The sequence below is a fragment of the Dermacentor albipictus genome, chromosome 1 (genome assembly GCF_038994185.2).
Source record: "Dermacentor albipictus isolate Rhodes 1998 colony chromosome 1, USDA_Dalb.pri_finalv2, whole genome shotgun sequence".
Classification (NCBI taxonomy): domain Eukaryota; kingdom Metazoa; phylum Arthropoda; class Arachnida; order Ixodida; family Ixodidae; genus Dermacentor; species Dermacentor albipictus.
This window is the reverse complement of record NC_091821.1, coordinates 64,794,505-64,813,201: the sequence shown is the minus strand read 5'-3', so window position 1 is coordinate 64,813,201 and position 18,697 is coordinate 64,794,505. Positions and strand designations below refer to the sequence as shown.

The 18,697-nt window shown below is 44.0% G+C and overlaps 2 protein-coding genes across 3 annotated transcripts in view; both read left to right on the top strand.

Moving 5' to 3' along the window:
* The window catches only part of LOC135912486 (cytochrome P450 4c3-like), a 52,974-nt gene extending 46,477 nt beyond the window's left edge, over nucleotides 1-6,497 (top strand). Inside the window, exons 11-12 of the mRNA XM_065444928.2 lie at nucleotides 33-212; nucleotides 5,700-6,497. Of these exons, the coding sequence (XP_065301000.1) occupies nucleotides 33-212; nucleotides 5,700-5,857 (338 nt within the window). The 3' untranslated portion in view covers nucleotides 5,858-6,497. The remainder of the gene's footprint in view (nucleotides 1-32; nucleotides 213-5,699) is intronic.
* A 5,180-nt stretch (nucleotides 6,498-11,677) lies between these two features.
* Nucleotides 11,678-18,697, top strand: part of LOC135912485 (cytochrome P450 4c3-like) — a 48,834-nt gene continuing 41,814 nt past the window's right edge. The window contains exons 1-3 of one of the 2 annotated variants that reach the window (XM_065444926.2): nucleotides 11,678-11,901; nucleotides 14,342-14,630; nucleotides 17,825-17,937. In XM_065444926.2, the coding sequence (XP_065300998.1) occupies nucleotides 14,360-14,630; nucleotides 17,825-17,937 (384 nt within the window). In that variant the 5' untranslated portion in view covers nucleotides 11,678-11,901; nucleotides 14,342-14,359. Of the gene's footprint in view, nucleotides 11,902-14,338; nucleotides 14,631-17,824; nucleotides 17,938-18,697 lie in introns of both variants that reach the window. The other variant, XM_065444925.1, reaches the window with a different exon arrangement.

The window sequence follows — 18,697 nt, the reverse complement described above, 5'->3', positions numbered from 1 at the left end:
TCTTACATGCGATACACGACTTACCGACGAAGATGGAGCCATCCTTCCTACCGGAACAGTAGTGCAAATGGCAGCCTATTTCTTACACCGTAATCCTGAAGTTTTTCCAAAGCCGGAAGAATTCCACCCGGAGAGGTTCTTCCCGGAAAACTCGAAAGGAAGGCACCCGTTCGCTTATCTTCCATTTTCAGCGGGACCCCGGAACTGCATTGGTGAGCCATTCTAATCATATTGATTGTAAAACGCAAATCGCGGGTCTTGCTATTCTCTAGTTGCCGTATTTTTCGGACTATAGTCCGTAGAGGCCGATTGGGGCTTAATATTAATTTTTTTAGATTGCCCGCACCTGCTGTATAGTTCTCAAGGGCCAAACATCGACTGGAATACGTTTTTTTTTGGTTCTTGCGAACGCTTGACTACACTGAGCTTGAAGGCTGCCGTCTTTTGGTACCATCCCAACATTTCTGGTGCCTTGCGCATATATAAAGTTACGTACAAGTGCACGGAGTATTTTGCAACGAGGTTTTGTGCATGTGCTCACATATCTTATCACTGAAAACCAGGAAATTTAAGCATTGCGAGGAACATTCATTTGTATATCTCAAGCTGTCAGCATCAGCTGAAAGTATCGCTCCTGCACAGAGACGATCATTGCGGAGCTGACCTTTCTGTGATGTAGCGCAGGGGAAAAAACTTGCATAGTCTATGGGCTGTGGTCTATGTAAACTACATTAGCCTAGCCACACACCCCTAAAAAAACAAGAAAGAAGTAATAATTATAAACAATGCTCTGGAGCTAAACAATAGTATGGCTGTGCTACACGTGACGTAGCTGCTAGCCTCATCTAGTGCTTTCGAAATTTCCCTGCTAATTTATTTTGATTTAGCAAGTAGCATTACCTTATGAGGGCATGTACTACGCCATTCTGCCATGCCGATGCTCTGCATGGGAAACTGTGTGCGAGGCTTGACTGACCGGCAGGTCAAGCGTGTTTCGTTTGATAGTTTTATGACTATCACCACTGACTCTCTATCCTGCTAGGATAACTTACCTATTATTGTCATTAAGATTAATTCTCTATATCTGTAGACATTCATCTGCCAATGTTATGCATGAATTCTACGCTTTTGTACACCTATGCTGTGCAGCCTACAGTTCAGATATATACTGTAACACCCCCACCGAAGTGGCTTCAAGAAGAGAAGAAGGAAGAGGATAACAACAGAAGAATGGAAGGATTATCAATTTCTCATTGGTGTTCCTGTTTAGATACGACTAATTATTTTCCTAACTAACCCAATTCTTGGCCTATTCCCCCATGCATACTGGGTATGAGCCAATGCTTAATGTCCGTAATAAGCAAGAATGCTTATTACGGACACCTTTTGATTTCTGCAGAAGCATTTCCGTGACCAACGTCAATGCGGTGCAAGGAAAGCCGGCCGGCAACAAACCGCCTACCTCATAATTGAAACTTTTCTGCATAGCACGTGGGCACGTCTTGAGAGCAGATCCCAAGCAGAGCTTAGAGATTCTTCGTTTAACTAGGACTTGGCACTCCAGGCATACGCTACGAGTATCGCATTTCAATCGCTTAACACTAGAAGCCTGAGCGCTATTTTCGAGACGAAGGCTTGAATAAAGCTCGTAACAGAAAGCTCATAACAGAAGGCGCGTAGGTTCCAAGGCAATATCCTGGTATTCTGTGCATAGATCTATATGCTCCAGCTGCCTCCGTGACAGAAGGACCATTTATCCTGTGAGATACTACACTGGTTCAAAAAGAACACACAGCCTGTAACACAAAAGGTGGCTAAAACAGGAATTACAGGGCCTGCTTGATGTGGAAATCTTCCGCCCATCAACCTAAACGTTCGCGTTTCCAATAGAATAGTGACAAAAGAATACTGAACATTAAGAATGTGCAATGATAACGGGCTCATTAATCGCCAAACTGATTTATTTCCGCATCTAATGCCATGCACTGACATAAACAACTAAAGAGGTGACTGTTCGTAGTTTTCACACATCGACCTTTGCAAGAGCTACTGGCAGATGCCGCTTCAGGAAGAATACAAATATATTATGCCTTTCTGACACCTTTCTTTTTTTTAATACAACCGATTGCCCTTCGGTTGGATGAATTCCGGGGCATAGTTTCAAAATATTATGGACAATGCACTTCTACACTTCAAAGAATATTTCTGCGATCTATTAGTCAATGACCTTATTATCCACTCGAGATCACCGGATGACTACATTTCACATCTGTCACAAGTGCTAGATGCATTGCCTAGAGCTAAATTGAAGATAAACACAAAGAAAATGAATTCTGCAATAACACGATTGTCTTCCTTGGAAGACGGACATACATAGAGTACAAAGTAAGAATCGGTCAAACGCATTTCCCACTCAGCCTTATCATAGACTACGCACTGAAAAGTAAATGTCTAATGCGACAAATTCGAAATTACCTTCAATTCACGTGGATCGCGGAGTGTGAGCAAGCCAACTAAGCCTTTGTCAACATAATATAATCAGACCCAGTTTTGCTATCCCGGACTTCATGAAACCCTTCGAGCTAATATATGTATAATTTCTAAATTTCCATTTACCCGCACCCACCTGCCACTTGTGCCTTGTTGAATAGTGCCATGTACAGCACATATGCATTGTACCATGTACTCTCGCCCAAATTACTTTTCGTTTTTTTTCCCTCCTTTTTTTCATCTTTCTTTTCATCTTTCTTTCTTCTTTCTTTTTTCATCTTTTTTTCATCAGCCTTCAGTCATTTTTATTACAATATCATGTGTGAATTGTATCCCCCCGTATGTAATGCCTCTCGGGGCCTTTAGGGTATTGAAAATAAAAAAAATAAAATAAGATACCGAATCTTCGGACTGCGGAGAGGGAGCAGTCCTCTACCAGAGGGATGAAAATGAGCATCTAAAACCACAACTAAAAGTCATTGGCTAATATTCATATACTTCCGTGAGAAGGCAGAGGCAAATTATACTACTACAGAAAAAGAAGCATTAGCAGTTGTCATGGCCCTCCGTTACCTCCGTGCATACCTGGAAGGCCGGTACTTCAAGTTATTCACTAATAACCTAGCCTGGACGCCCATCCTAAACCTTACTCAACCAAGAAGACGACTAGCTTGGGGGTAGAGTGAAATATAATAGTTCACCTTCGAAGTCAGACACAAGTCTGGCGGGAAAATACCAGGTGGTGATGCAATGCCAAGGCTACGCCTGCCGTGAAGAGACTCTGACGAACATGTGACGCACCCAATATGGGATGGAACGAGAAACATGGTAATGTAAAGATGGAAGATTGCAAGTACCAAATGCACGTATTTCTCATATTCGCGGACTTTACCATTAGCCTATCTATTGCTGGAAGACATTATGGTTTCCGGAGAATGCATTTGAATATTAAACATAGGTTCTGCTGGGGTAACATGAAGAAAGACATTTCGGAGTACGTCCGCACGTGCCACGTGTGTAAGCTCTGCAAAGAAAAGTTGGAACCATGTGGTAGTCCTATTATAATAAAGAACATTAGAAGAAACTATTTTCTGTAGTTCATCTCGATTTCGCAGAGCTGAAAGAGAAATGGGAGGTGGTGCGGATCACTAAGGCCTTCCTCTTAGCTACTGACGAATGCACACGAATCGCAGCGTATCGGCCGAGAAGGCAAGATGCGGAGAACGTATTTCCACTCCTGATTAGAGAGGTATTCGAGTATTTCAAAGTCATAGTTGCACATAGCATCTCTGCATTCCGAAGCGAGCATTTGAGCCGTTCCGACGAAAGGAAGATTGAATTAAAATTTGCCGTATACCATACGGCCCAGAAGCAAATGTACTCTCTGAAAGGCTATTCGTGACAGGAAGCAGTTGATCGCCTTCTACAGAAAGTTTCGCTGTGGCTGGAATGCTCGTTAGAAACTGCGTCTAATCACCACAATTGTTCCCACATGACCGGGCTCGGCTGCAGTGCTTACTTTGCTTTGCACGGAAATTATCATGGCTGCCGGCTGATCTACTCTTGGGCATTATGAATGTAATACTGTCAGCATAATGGGAAAAAAAGTGAGACGCAGAAGAAAAAATACAAGTTGACCATGAAAAATAGCCATGACGGCCGCCACTCAACGAAGACACCTGTCATTGAAGTGGGAGACCATGTGCTGGTACGAAGGGTATTACAGGGATCGAAAGTTCTTTTCTCCGGAGTATACATAGTCGTCCTGACAAGCTGACAACAAGGAATATTGAATGCAGTGTGGCACACGGACCCAATGGTGTCATGGAAACTACATCGATGCATAACATCGTGTCATATCAACCCAGGAGGTTTGAAAATACGCATACATGGTTGGCAAGGAAGATAATCAGATCAGAAGACAAGGATTAAGTGCAAAAGCCCTTGCAAGCGATCTTGCGTGCGACAGCCACAAGTGATATGATGGAGATGGTTGTCATGTTCCCTCGTCGCCCTCGAGTCGAACCTCACGCGAGCGACAACTTTGTGCGACGTCTTCCCAAGTGGTGCCTTAATGGGGGCAGGAAAGGCACGCCGAAACTGGCGTGACGGGTGTTTCATTAATTTAAGTCGATGTGTTTTGCTTTAAAGAGCAGCATAAAATATTTCTAAAGGTCTTGCAGTAGGTTCTTATACTTGCATGTATCAAAATTTGGTCGTTTGCTCGTTTCGTGCGAGGATCGCTAGTACTTTACTGATTTACATCATGTTCCGCCTTCGCACTATTGACTAGTCGACCATGCCACTTCCGGGCGACCAGCGGCGAATAATAGATTTCTAGAACTGAGCGATCGAGCGACAAGAACGAGTCATCTGTTCGCGCGACGGCCTGTTTCATCGCTGGAAGCCGTCGATCGTCGCCGTCGTGCACAAAATCGCTTCCATGGGCTTTATTTTTTATCAATGGCAATGACAGTCCTTACTGAAAAATAAACAGGGACGTTATACGGGGTGATCATTTGTAAGTTTTACGGAATTTAAAAAAATTGCCGGTTTAGATAACATAATTCTAGTCTGTTTCGTCCCACGCTTCGGGAAATATCTTGAAACTGGTTTCACCCTGAAAATTGTTTTCAAGTGGATATTCTTTCAAATTCATTGGCTACAATTCGTAAATTGCAATATTTGGCTCGAAGTAATTAATTATGAAGTTAATTGGGAAATTTTTGGCCATTAGTTAAATATGCGTTTCGATTTCTCGTGTTAGTAATGTCCGGGTCTTCGAATAATCCACCTCAAGGATAAGAAAAAGGCTATTGGGCACGAAGTGTTTTTAAAAAGTTGCATAAAACTTAGAAATGATCGCCGATACTTGTGAATAACTTTGGCCACGAGAAGGGCGAGACAAAGCAAACATGCATTCATGCACTTTGTTCGTTACCATAATTTGCATTAAGGCATCGCATGAAGTAAAAAATACTTCTGCTTTAAGAAAAGCCACCACAGTGTCAAATGCACAGTATTGTGTTAAAAGAATTCAACAGAAGACTATTTTACATAAGCACCGGTAGTGATAAAAACACGCCATGTATTCGGTTCTTGCTCGCTGCACGTTTTTGTCTTATGTCTAATGCCACCTAGTGATCTTTGCATGGACTATGTTTTTGTAAATACAATTCAACAAAGGTTCTCTTTTCATGTGTTCACAGGACAAAGATTTGCACTCGCCGAAGAAAAGATCGTTATCGCCAACATTCTGCGACGCTTCACAATCAAGTCACTGGACCAGCGTGACCAAGTCGAACTTGTCAGTGAAATGGTGCTCAGACCTAGAAGTGGTCTCCGAATTCAATTCACTCCTCGCTAGTGAGCAACTTCACTGATGTGCAGAAACCTGGCGACTGAGTTCTTATCCTACCAAGATGGATGCGTGTGTTCCGAAATGTTTGCAGAGCGTCCGAACGGGGATAGCAAGAAAACCGACAAGCAACGACCCCCATCCCGTACCCGTCCTGCATGACGCACTACGAAGCTTGGGTAATGTGCGCCACTAACTAGCCCAGTGCTCCACTATGCGTGTGTTGTGGGATCTACGAATGCTCAAGATATATTTTCTCATAGTCTGACTTCTTCGTTCCGTAATTTCTAGTGGACTTGGAATCACGCTGTTTGGTAGACATAGCTGGTTCACTGTTAGGAAACAACGATGTGCGTGAACTTTAGGTCACTCTGTATACGTAGAGTGTGGCCTCCGAGATCGTGATGGCACACTTCTTACTTTGTGCGTCAAAGGCCTGCGATCCACGAAAAGGAAGATGTAAACTGCACTGACGGTCGTCCACAGCAGCCTCGAAAACGTCGCCACCGCCATTAATTCCTACAGCTCTCCCCTTCCTATTACAGGCTCATTATCGTATCTCCGGGAAGAAAGCCGAGGCTCCCTTACTGCTCAAGCCCTTTCCTTTTTCAAGAAGTTCAAATAAAGCTGCTCTGCTTGGCCATCCTCCTTTCTCGATTTTGTTTCGCCGCTACAGTAAACGTCTTCTGTGTGTACATTTTATGGGTGGGTTCGGTTAGGTCTCCGCTAGCGATGAAAGCACAAGCGTAGACCTAACCGGCACGTTGGACCTCAACCGGTAAGATATCTAACCGGCAGGTTAGGTTCGATGGAAGTCGAATTATTGCCAGCTTTTACTAAGACAGCGGCTAAAAGGTCGAAACTAGATTTGCTTTGTCTCGTCGGTCTTTGTCCTTTGCATTGCGCTGTCGAGGACGGTGATGGTCGTCAACCTTACTTCATCTTCGTAGTTATTGTGCCATCGTAAGGTCACCTCCTTACCTTAAACTTCAGCGTTCTAAAATGGTGAAGAAAAAAATTCGGCAAAACCCATCTCACGATGACTGTCGACGATAATGCGTTTAGCATCAAGTCAATACAATGCCACAATGTATTGTAACCATCGAAACAAGTTATGTATGTATGTGTACTGCAACGGGACTCCTCTTTCACGCTTCCTCAAGGACACTCGGTGCCATCTTGTGACGTCGCCACGAAGCCTGCGCATGGCCTTCGAAAAGTAATGCGCGGCTGTGCGCGCGAACGCTGAAAAATTTGCCATGCGGCAACCCCAGGGCGTTTATCTCGCGCTTCTTTCTAAACACGCTGCGCCATCTAGTGATGCTACCGAGAAGTCCGCGCATGCCCTTCGAGACGAGAAGCGCGGCGCGCCGTTACGTGCGAATGCTGAGAATTGTTTCCTTGCTTGCCGCACACTCAGTGGCGCATACACGGTGACACAGATTGCCGAGAGGTTCATTGAAGAGCGGCACATACGCAGTGTATTCCTGGCGCAGCTCGCTAAAGCGCTGGCGTGAGGGACATTCATTGAAAATCAGCACATGCCTACCGAATTTGTGGCGCAGCCTGCTAAATCGTCGAGTTGTTGTACTTAAAACCCATGTGACTTCGTTTCGATTCCGCCCAGCATCGGAGAAATATAAAGGGTCCTTTTTTTTCATCGTAGAACGGTAGGAATTTCCTGGCACATACCCCAGTGACCCATGTTGCCATTAAAGTGGTTCATTGAAGACCAGCACGGACCAACTCGCACATATGTAGTGCTTCAAGACGGCGTTTCATTTCAAAGAGTTTCATTGAAAAGCGGTACGTAGCCAGTGAGCGAATCTGTTCTGCGTAATCGAGCAATAAATGACGATAAATTACCGGACACTGTATAGTCAGTTCATCGGTATTTTGAAAGCACTCTTGCTTATGATGTACAACATGATATTCTAGTGATGTCATTTTGAAAGTGTAATACCTAATTCTCTGAGAGGGATGGTGCCGTTGCATATATAGGTCAGAGGCAAGAGAAGGCGATACTATAGCGGACAAGGACGACACTGTGCACATCGCTAAGCAGACGTTCTTAAAAACAATGTCAGCTGTGAGGGCCTGCTGCTCGCAGCAGGCTCTGTACGTCCTTATAACGCCTATGACTACCAAAGTTGCAGCTAATTCCTGCCGTTGTCGACGATGATTGGCACTGTTCTAATCGAGAAGCGTACTCAACATAAAACTACGGTGGAACATTATCTGCTGGCTCGTCGTTATCACCAATAAAATGGATTTCATCGTCGACAGGCATCTCACGGCTTAGTACAATAGTAAACAAGCATCAACAAACACTACAATCGTATCTGAGGCCCATTTCTTGTTCTTGTTCGCATTCTAACCAGACAGCAGACACCATCACGAGGGCGTCGTCAACCTCATCTGTCATCACCCTCACTTGATGAGGTGAGGGTGAGGTGAAGATAGGGTTCTTAAAATTGGTTAGGTGGCCGAGGGCGGACGTTGTTAAGTGAGGATGAGGGAGGGTGATAGTGATGATGTGAGGCTAAATGAGGAAAACGAGGTTCATAGTGCTGAACTGCAGAGAAGTCGCATATGTGTGCGCTATGGGTTTGAGGTCAGAAGTTTTGAAACGCCCTGGCAGGAAGTCTGTGGAGCTCACATGTACGTCGAAGCCCACTTGTAACTAACCTCAGTCATAAATACCAGTTGATGTTAGTAGTAACTAAATTTAGCGACCGGATGCTGTAGCAGCAACGACAGTGGAAACATTGACGGTGACTTTTTGGTGTCTCTCCGAAGTTTCCAGCATTTTTCCACAGTTAAGCACACTCCTTTATCCAAAATAAACATCCTGGAATTCATCTTTTCTTGTTCTTATTGGAGAGTGATAAAAACATGAGGGTTGAGCCTTTTTTAAGCATTGATAGCGTTTGCAGACTAGTGAAGGCAACGTCAAAAAGAAGAAAGAACATGACGTTAATGTAGATAAAGCTCGACTACAGCACGACTAGAACTGATTTGCTTTTTGCTTCGTCTGGCGCATGGCGATGGCGCTCGAGGGATTTTATTAACGCTTAGCAAACAACTTATGTGTTTTAGCTTAACCATCATAACGTTGTGCTGTTGCGCTGATTCCCTCGACTTAACACAACAGGGTAGTTGATTAATATAATAGGTTGTTGGTTAATATCTAAGGACTAATTCCAATAACTTGAGATTGAACTAAAGAAATATACCCCATTCTCAGCTGCCTGGCGAAAAAGTCCTTGACCCAACAGGCATCATCCGGCGATACAGAGAGGCTGTTCTCAACCGCCTGAGCACTGCAAAAGGCTCGCTGGTCACGTTTGAAGGTCGACAAAGGGACTAAAATGCTCATTATCGGGAGACGCGTCTGAACTAGCTTTAGAAAATAAAGGAGGGAAGTATGCTCGAGCTCCTGCTGCCATTTCATGCATGAGTCAAATATTAGTCGTACAAAAAGATAGTGAACGGGTGGTGTTTGTCGATCATATTGAGACACACAGCAGCGCATCCAGGGTGATAATGTTTAAATTTACCGGCATTTTATAAATTCGCCTGTCGCAGGTAACATAATTCTTGTCCAAGAGCTGAACTATTCAGAGGTGCACATTACGATAAATCTAAACACATGTTCAACTATTTGACAAAAAATCACAAATTAGTTCTTCATTGATTTTTACAGGAGATATCGTAATTTCCGAATTGTAGCCGGTGAGTTTCCAAGACTTATCCACATGAAATGAATCTCCAGGATGGCACCCGTTTTGACATATTCGCCATCAAACTCGCCGTAAAAATGCATTGTTGTTTCACTTACTTTTTTTTAGCAAAACGCTCTTTTAGATATTGGAGCACGAAAGTAACTGGAACGCCCTCCTATTTAGTCCACATTTTGGGAAATATTATCTGGTGTCATCCTGGAGATTCATTCCAAGTCAATACGTCTTGAAAACTCACCGGATACAATTCGTAAATTGCAATATATGTAGTAAAGTAATTAATTAAGAAATTAAATGGGAATTTTCGTTCATTAATTGAATACGTGTTTCGATTTCTCGTGCTAGTAACGTACGCCTCTTCGAATTGTTAAGTTCAAGGATAGGATTTATGCTATCTGCCCCAGGTGATTTTTTTTAAATTCCGGAAGACATAAAAAATCATCATCCCCTATATGCAATAAATATTCTTAGCATTTCAAATGTCCCGTTCCGGATGAGCGAATCTAACTTCGCGAGCTGGTAGTTTTTCGCCGTCGCCTGTTTAGCCTGTAAAGATAGTTCGCGTTTTGTCATCCATGAGTGCGTTGAGTGAATCTCGTAAGTTGCTCTTAGGTTATGCCTGAATGCGCAAACAGAAGTCCGAAGTGCAGGCTGCAAGCGATTAGGGGTACTGGGCGTTGATCTGCATGCTCAGTTTTGCCCAGTAACCCATACCTCTGAGCGCCAACGCTACTTGCAGATACCCGAACGGCTGAAAAGTATAATAGAGAACAAGGCCATGGTGACTCAAAATTTGCAAACCACGCTTAGAAAGGCGAACTCCCTGAACCTTCCACCCTACTTCTCTTATGTCAGTAATGTTCACAGAACAGTGCTTTGTTTCGATTTCTAGCGTATCTTTGACGGTAAGTACTTATGTATAATACGAATAGCAAGCACATCCTTATCCACGTCGAACAGCACACTTGCCTCATGAGCAACGAGTATGTTTGGGTGCGCTACGTTTACGGGAGTGTTTGCTTGTAGAATATGTTATACCCGTCATACTACTAAGAATATCGGTACAATCCCCGAGTTGTTGTAGTGCGCGATGCTAATTCTTCAGCACACCTGTCGACGAAATGTGACAGTCCAAGGTTGTCGCAAGGACTTCGTGGATTACGCATTAATGTAGCTCAGAACTAAAATAGGCAGATCATGCTAGCGATTGCGGAAATAACTATCGGGCTGTGCCTTGTTTCGCCGTTTGACTCCAACGTAAAAGTGCACTTGCTTCTAGTAACAAATGCAGAAAGCAAATAAAGGCGGCAGGTGCGGTGGCCCCATCGCGAGCATTGCAGACGGCTTAATCTTTAGGTTAAGTCCATGCTCCTATAAGAAAAGCAATATGGCCCGCTTCGACAATTGGAACGGCACGACAGGCATTCACACTTGTAAAGTAAGTTCAACGAACGAGCAAATGGTTTATAAGACATTGTAGCAAGCTGAAAATAAGAGAATGATGGTAGCCTTTTCAAGGTGAGGGTAAACATTTTGTGGTAAGGGTGAGGGAGGGTGGGTAAACTTTTTACATGTGCATGCGCGGGAGGGCGGGAAATTTATGTAACGTGACGGTGATGGGAGAACGTCACTTGCGCCATAAGTACAACGGAGGAAGCCCAAAAGTGAAGGCATTTGCCAACGTCTGATTTTAGCTCTCCAACATTGTGGACAACCCAAAACACATTTAATACACGTGAGGTTCCTGGACAAGCGCATAGAATTCAGTTACTTTTAGTAAAGTAGAAGGCACAAAGCCTCTTTCCGTTACTTACTACATTTTTAAACCAGTCTACTGCAGTCCGTAATGTACGGAACAAACACAAGTTCCCTATTGCCGGTGTGCTCCTGACCGGCGTGGCCTTGACACGACGTATATGTGGCGTTATATGGCTGAGCGTTTACGCAATCTACACTTTCCTTGCCCGCGCACTCCACTAGACGTTTCCGCTGCGCTGTTCGATTACAGGCCCGCTTTCGCTCTTGCTTGGCGCCCGCTCTCCGCGCACGTGTCAGGCAGCGGCTTCAAGGGCGTTTCGGGGTCCGCGCGTAATGACACCCGTGGAGGAGGCGCTGCTTTCGCTCGATGCTTGGAACGTCGAGCTGTGTTGCGAAGGCGTGCAACTACGGCGAGCCGAGCCGGTTGCGTGGCCCCAGTCGCGCCGCGCAACACGAAAAGGCCGAGAGAATTCGCTGGCCGAGGCTGCAGACTATACGTTGGTGACTCACGGCGGTTCATTCAACGCTACGGCATTGCATCGTGACGGAAAGGTAGGTGTGAATGTAGTGGCTGAGAGCCTCCCTTCGCTCTCTCTGTTCCCCCGTCTGTCTGTATTGCCCGACTATATCAGTCGTAATCTACGATATGCGGCTGGCATGAGAGGCGCTCGCTTCGCGCTACTCTTGATGTAAATCGCTTAGTGTAAACAACTCCAGCAGCAGAGAAAGTAGCTGTGACAGATCGCTGTATGTAAAGCGGGCAGACGTGAGCTGGATTATTAAATTATTCTTGGCGTTGCAATGCAAGCGTAAGAGCGCCCGCGAGCACCCATAGCAACTGGGGCCTCGTTTCCCTTACGCCAATTTCTTAACGCTGCAAACTACGTAGCTGTGCAGACTTCTCTGGGATAATTTCTTTCGAAGAGTGTGACATAAAATATAATTTCTCCAGGTGCATCTACAGAATATTTTAGGTTATAATGGAAGGTTTTGCAAAAATAAGCTATGGAATGTGTGTGCTACTGCTTTTGTGTTATGCTTTCTTTTTTGACTCCAGAAATTAGAGTTACGACTTAAATTTGGGTTACTAACCTGGGCTGTTGTTTACAACGCTGTTTCTAGCCTAAAACCATTCGCAAAGACATGGACCAACCGGCAAAACATGGTAGCATACGCGGCAGGTCAATGACAAGCACTTCCTACGAACAAAACCCTTCTTACGAACGAAAACTTTCAGGAATGCGGCGGTAATTATCTAGGTGTCAAATCAAAGCTTGTCGGATGCATTGAAAAACACCGAAATTAAGGTGATTGGTCTTTTTTATGCCAGAAACGTGAGCAATGCTGGATCGTGCTATAACCACACAGATAAAGTTCGCGCTGGCGGATCTTTTGGCCGATCGCGCTGGCCGACGATTCCCTGTTTAATTCTTATTTGTGTTATTGTGTGCTAGTTTGGGGTAACACTACAGCTGAGAACCTACACAAACTCGTTTTAGTACATAAAAGGCCAGTCCGCGCGTTATCAAGTGCTTCTAATTTAGAACACACCGCGCCTCTTCTTGAAAAACATAAAATCCTTAAAGTTCGAGATTTGTACACTTACACTCTACTGTGTCCTTATAAGAAAGCAGTTCAGGGCACATTAGATGCTTTTCTCAATATTTCACAACTTGAGCACACCCCTACAACATATCCTTTTCGGTATCAACCACCATGGCACGTTGGTTTTTCGCGCACACAGTACGGCTGACAGAGAATTCGGCATACATTGCCAACGACATTAAATCGCTACGACACACTAAATATTAACATCACAACGTGAGCGAAGAAAGACTTAAGAAGTTTATTCACGCAATATATATATATATATGCGTGTGTGTGTGTAGCCGTTGTAGTATGTATGTACATTATGAGTACTTAGCCTTTCTATTTCATTCTTCCTACATGTCCTTAGAGAGGCGTGTTTGATTGTGATTTAATCTTCGTTTCATTTATGCCTCTGGTACAGTGCTTTTTATGCAGGTTTAGTAATGCTAAATGTGTTTCGCCTCCATTGCTGATGGGTGGCTGGAGCCCAGCCAAGCTGCAGTGTAGCAGCTTTTTCTTGTTGTGAAAGTTGTGAAATGAAGTTGCTTTGATTGCTTTTAGGCCATGCAGGTGCACTAGCTGCCAGCTCGGAAAGCTGCCAGCTCGTGGTGCTCGTAGCTGAGCTCCTGCTTTCCCTTTCTGCTTTTTGCTTCCTATTTGGTGAGGAAAGGCAGGCAGACGCTGGTGCATGTTTGTCGACGTGTTTGGAAGCAGGAGCACTATAACCTCCTGCGTCCTAGGGAAAAAAAGGGATCAAAATGACTGAAAGTTGAGCAAGTTGGTATTATGGATTGATGTTACTGAAATTGGCAGGCGTTCAGAGACGGACACAAGTATAGTACGAACAGGACAACGTGAACGTCCTTGCGTCTGTGTTTGCACGCCTGTGTTTCAGTACCATAAAATGTACATCAATTTGCGTTGGGCAATTGAACGTGAAGGATCTGGCTTAGCATTAAGGTATACGGTAAAACCCGGAAAGGAATTCGATATGTCGCATGCGACCACGGGCATTCATCGATTGACTACGTGAAGTGGTGCATTCTCGAGGGACTATAAACTTTTACTAAGACTAAAAACCGAGCACGTAATACGTGTAAGATTAAAACTGTTCTTTTCTACAGCTTTGAAATGCGCAGGCCCTGTCTGATGTCATAGGATGGCTACCTTGCGCTCCTGACCCCTGCTTTTTATTTTTACGGAAGTGTATGCTCCTTCCTTTTCCTTATCTCTACTTTGTTACCACTCTACCTCCCCCTCCCCTCGCTCCCCAGCGTAGGGTAGCCAACCGGATTTTTCTTTCTCTGGTTAACCTCCCTGCCTTTCCCCTTTCCTCTCTCTCTCTCTCTCTATGGAAGGAGTAACCAAAACTGTTTTTTTTTCTTCTATTTGCTTACAGCAGCTGTGACAACTCCCAGAAATGTCGTCTTCCGCGGTGTATCACTCTTCTGGCTGGCTGAGCTTGAACGGGGTGGCTGGAGCGGCATCGTTCTTCGCTTGGGCTCTTGCGTGGTGCATCTCAGTAGTGGTCTCAGTGGTCATGGCTGTCCTGCTTATAGTGAAGTTCATACAGTTGAGAAAGCTCCGCAACCTGAAGGGTGTGCCATGCAGATGGGAACCACTGCCTTACGTCAACCTGTTGTCGTTATGCAAAAGCTGCTCACAAGGAGGACCAACGTGGTTAAGCGCATGTGAGTGCACATATTCTGTAGATGTTTATTTATTGTGAGCATCTGACACGAATAATGCACTCATTCCGTGACCGCTTCATGCAGAGCAAACATGCTGCACACGATCCCCCGTGTTTAGAGTGATCGCGAGATAAGGCAACCATTCGAAAACTGCATTATCAGCTGATGTGTAAGAGGCTCCAAGTTGTACATATAAGCTAGGTGCACTGGGAACTCCCGCCATAAAACATCTGTTGCCAGCTAAGCCACCTATTCAAGACCGGTGGTTCTGGAGCACCAGTCAGTATCATCTCCACCACAATGCGTGTGCGTTGGAGGCTTTTTGGCAGTGACAACTACGACCGTTTATCCAACTGGCGCCAGTGCATCAACGCACAGCACAATACGAGAAGCAGTTGTCGAAAAGTAGCGTGTTCCTGTGACTTGAAATAAACAGACAAATCGAAAAAGAAATAAAACGTGGTGCAAGAAGTACCAACTTACTAACTTCACGTAAAGCAAACCTTATTGGTTTAATAAAGCAATGCTGCCATTTGTAAAAGTTTACGCCGACGTAGTTTCTATCACGCTATCAGCTGATCCCCTTACAAACCCACGTGGACTTGCACCGCAACAGCAACGCAGGCGAATTTGTCAAAGTTTCTAGACCGCAATACCCTTCACCTCGCGTTCATACAAGGTCACACACATGTGCAGTCAGTCCTGCGCTGTTAGTCCTCCTAGGTAACAACGCGCTGAAATAAACATAAACTAACTAGGCCAGAATCTTTCATAGTGATGCCGCGTCTTGCCCGCAACCGTTCTGTTTCCATTTGGACACCTGAGGACTCTACTTCACGGAATAATTCCTTGGTTACCTTTCGTAGCGAAGGAAACGGCTTAAAAATTCCCTCGAGCGTCTTTTAGGGTCTATAGAAAGCTCTACAATTCAAGTGTTCACGCCCAACCAAAGTGTAAAGCAGATGTATGATGATTTTCTATATTATTATTTTTCGCATTCAGAATTTACATGTAGGGGGCATTATGGAGGAGCGGGATTGACATAGTATCAAGAATAATGCACATGGTAAGAATACTCTATCAAACAAGAGCGGTGGTAACAATATCAAGAAAATGACACTACAGTGCAGAAAACACTGCAGCAATCGTACTAATAAGTGACAAAGTAAAACAACGCGGGGAACCGACCACGAAAGTAAGTGCGTGTCAGTATTTGCTGCGCGATATGTGTTAGATGTCATTAGCGAGCCTGGTACGAAAACAATGAGGATATGTAATGTTGACCAAAGCTGCAGGCAGATTATTTTAACTTCATCACGTTTTTGGAAGGAATGAGTAAGATACATTACTTTTCTGAGTGGGGAAACCCCTACTTTATGCTGGTGGTTAATACGAGAAGAAACTTAACGGTGCTGTTGGGGTAGTACATATTTTATGGATGAGGCAAAGACGACACACTTTCCTGCGAATGACGAGAGATAGGAGACTAAGGCTATAAGTTTCATGGGTGGTGCAATGTTACTTCGATAGGAAGAAGCGGACTGAACGGTTTCGTACATTTCTACATGATGCACGAACTATGTTTTGCTAACGCTCTTTTGGAATCACCTTACATCATTCAATGTTAAACAATCGTGCGGATCCACGTTATGACCCGGCGCCTGCACATTGCAAGTAGCTGACAATGACTTACGACAGAGTCACTGTTACTATCACCTTACTATCACCTACATTTATCGACGAAAATGCAGTAACGTAAGGTGTACAGTGGCGTTTCAGTCGACCTCCATACATTTAAGGAATTTTAGGTATTCAACTGGTATGCGCAGTATGCTACACAACATATATATATATATATATATATATATATATAGATATATATATATATATATATATAATATTACGATATCAACGCGCGATGCTTCAAGAGACGAGCCGCCGCGAGAACGACGACGAAGTTGGTCGGTGCCCTTGGCACGAGCGAGTGATAGCCTGGCTCCAGTGTAAATAGCGTGTTAATGGCATCTTTCGTCTGTGTCTTTCCACACGTAACATTTCTGGTGGAGGTGCGGGGTATCGATCTCCGTACCTCTCTCTCTCTCTCTCTCTCTCTCTCTCTCTCTCTATATATATATATATATATATATATATATATATATATATATATATATATATATATATATCTGTGTGTGTGTGTGTGTGTGTGCGTGTGTGTGTGTGTGTGTGTGTGTTGCATTCGGTGATGACGTATAGGTGGCGCTTTTTCAAAGAAGCACAGTTTTCAGGATATTGCTACAAGTTTAGGTATAAATGTTTTCTTTCGTTATTTCTCACATGTGTACAGAGGTTTTGAAAACGTCACCTAGTGTTCAATGAATACATTTAAAAAAGTACTCACAGGTCATCATACTTCACTCGAATGTCTAATTCCAGTTGTTATGGTATTATTCAGCGATTATCTATGCACATCCTCACGGTTATCTACGTCATGGTTATCTGGGAGGTATTATAACATTATGATATAGTGCTCTTTACCTGCTACTCTCTACGAGCCTATGTCACCCATGGTCAACCAAAGTACAACAACACTATTGCTGCGTTTTCCGTTGTTGTTGTTGTTGCACTTAAACACGACACATACACCTCACAGTTATCGCTATACAGTATAACATGCTGGTGTCCGTATAGATCTCCCTAAACGCTGACCATACCTATCGTTATATGCGGACCAAACCTATCGCTTTATTACAACCACCTTCAGAGAGCCGCAGTGCGGTGGAGGGCTTAATGAAATGCAGCTCTCCTGCGGTCAGCTGCCTTGCTAAGCCACACCATTCGGTCCCTCCTACCTTTCCCCGCTACATCGGTCTCACGACGCTAGTTGCTTTGCCGAGGACATAGCTCTGCACATCGCCGATGGTCAAGTTTTATTTTGTATAATGCTATCTCATTATAGAACCCTTGAAACAACGCATATCGTGCACTGATATCAGTTTCGGCCTACCTACACCTTTAAGTACACTGCGTCCAAGTTCGGCCTGTGTTACAAACCCGGGTAAAACGCTTCATATTCGTAAAGCTGTTTCATCAACATGGAATTTATTTTTAAAGCGTGGCAATGCAAACATTGAGTGCGTAGGGTGCTCGTAATTTATGTTGCATCTTTAGCTGCCAATTTCGTTTTTTCTTTCCAGCTCTGTTTGCTGCTGTCGTCGGTTTTCACCGTGTTTATAAAAAGCAAGGGATGCATATGTTTTTTATTGGGACCACGCCATCAGTCAGCCTCCAGAAAGCAGAGTTTGTAGAGGTATGTTCCATTTCTCAGTTATTCACATAGCCAAAACAGTGTGCAAATAATTGCACACTGTTGAGACTGTTTTGCACACTGTTCTCTAAACAGTTTGCAAATAACTGTTTGATAATTAACGCTAAACATAATTCTGGGTTGTCCGCGCCATCTGCTGCATAATTTACAGTGCAAGTAGCATTGGTACAGTGTACAAACATTGAAACATCTATGGCCCGGAATTGCGACGTGGGGTCCTCCAATCCATTCCCATTTCGTACCGCATAGTGGGGATCCCCCGTAATTTTATTCCTTTTAACTCCTCAGAATGGTGAGGGTTGGGCCATTCCCACTCCTGGAGTGGATGAGCTGGCCCATTCCTCTCTCCCGATTGCAGCAAATAAAACAATGTTTTTAAATTTTTTTTACTACTTCCGCTTGCGTGCCTGGTAACGAAAACATATATTCGAATTCCTGACAACGTTCCAAATAATGTTAAGTACTCAATTTCCGCACAAGAACAAACCTGTACGCTTTGTGTACTTTTATCTCTTTCCTCAAATTTAGCTTCGGCAAAAATCTCTTTGCCTGAAATTTTAGGAGAAACCCTTAAAAGAAGCATTGCATGAACAGTCAGATGGTGGGCACATAAATTTTCCTAGTAGAGCACAGGCCTTGTTACAGTACCCATACCTTAGTGACTTTGCGTCCCTACACGTATAGAAGATGAGCACTTCACATTTCATGAAGTGTTTTATTTCTACCTGAAACTCTTATTGCC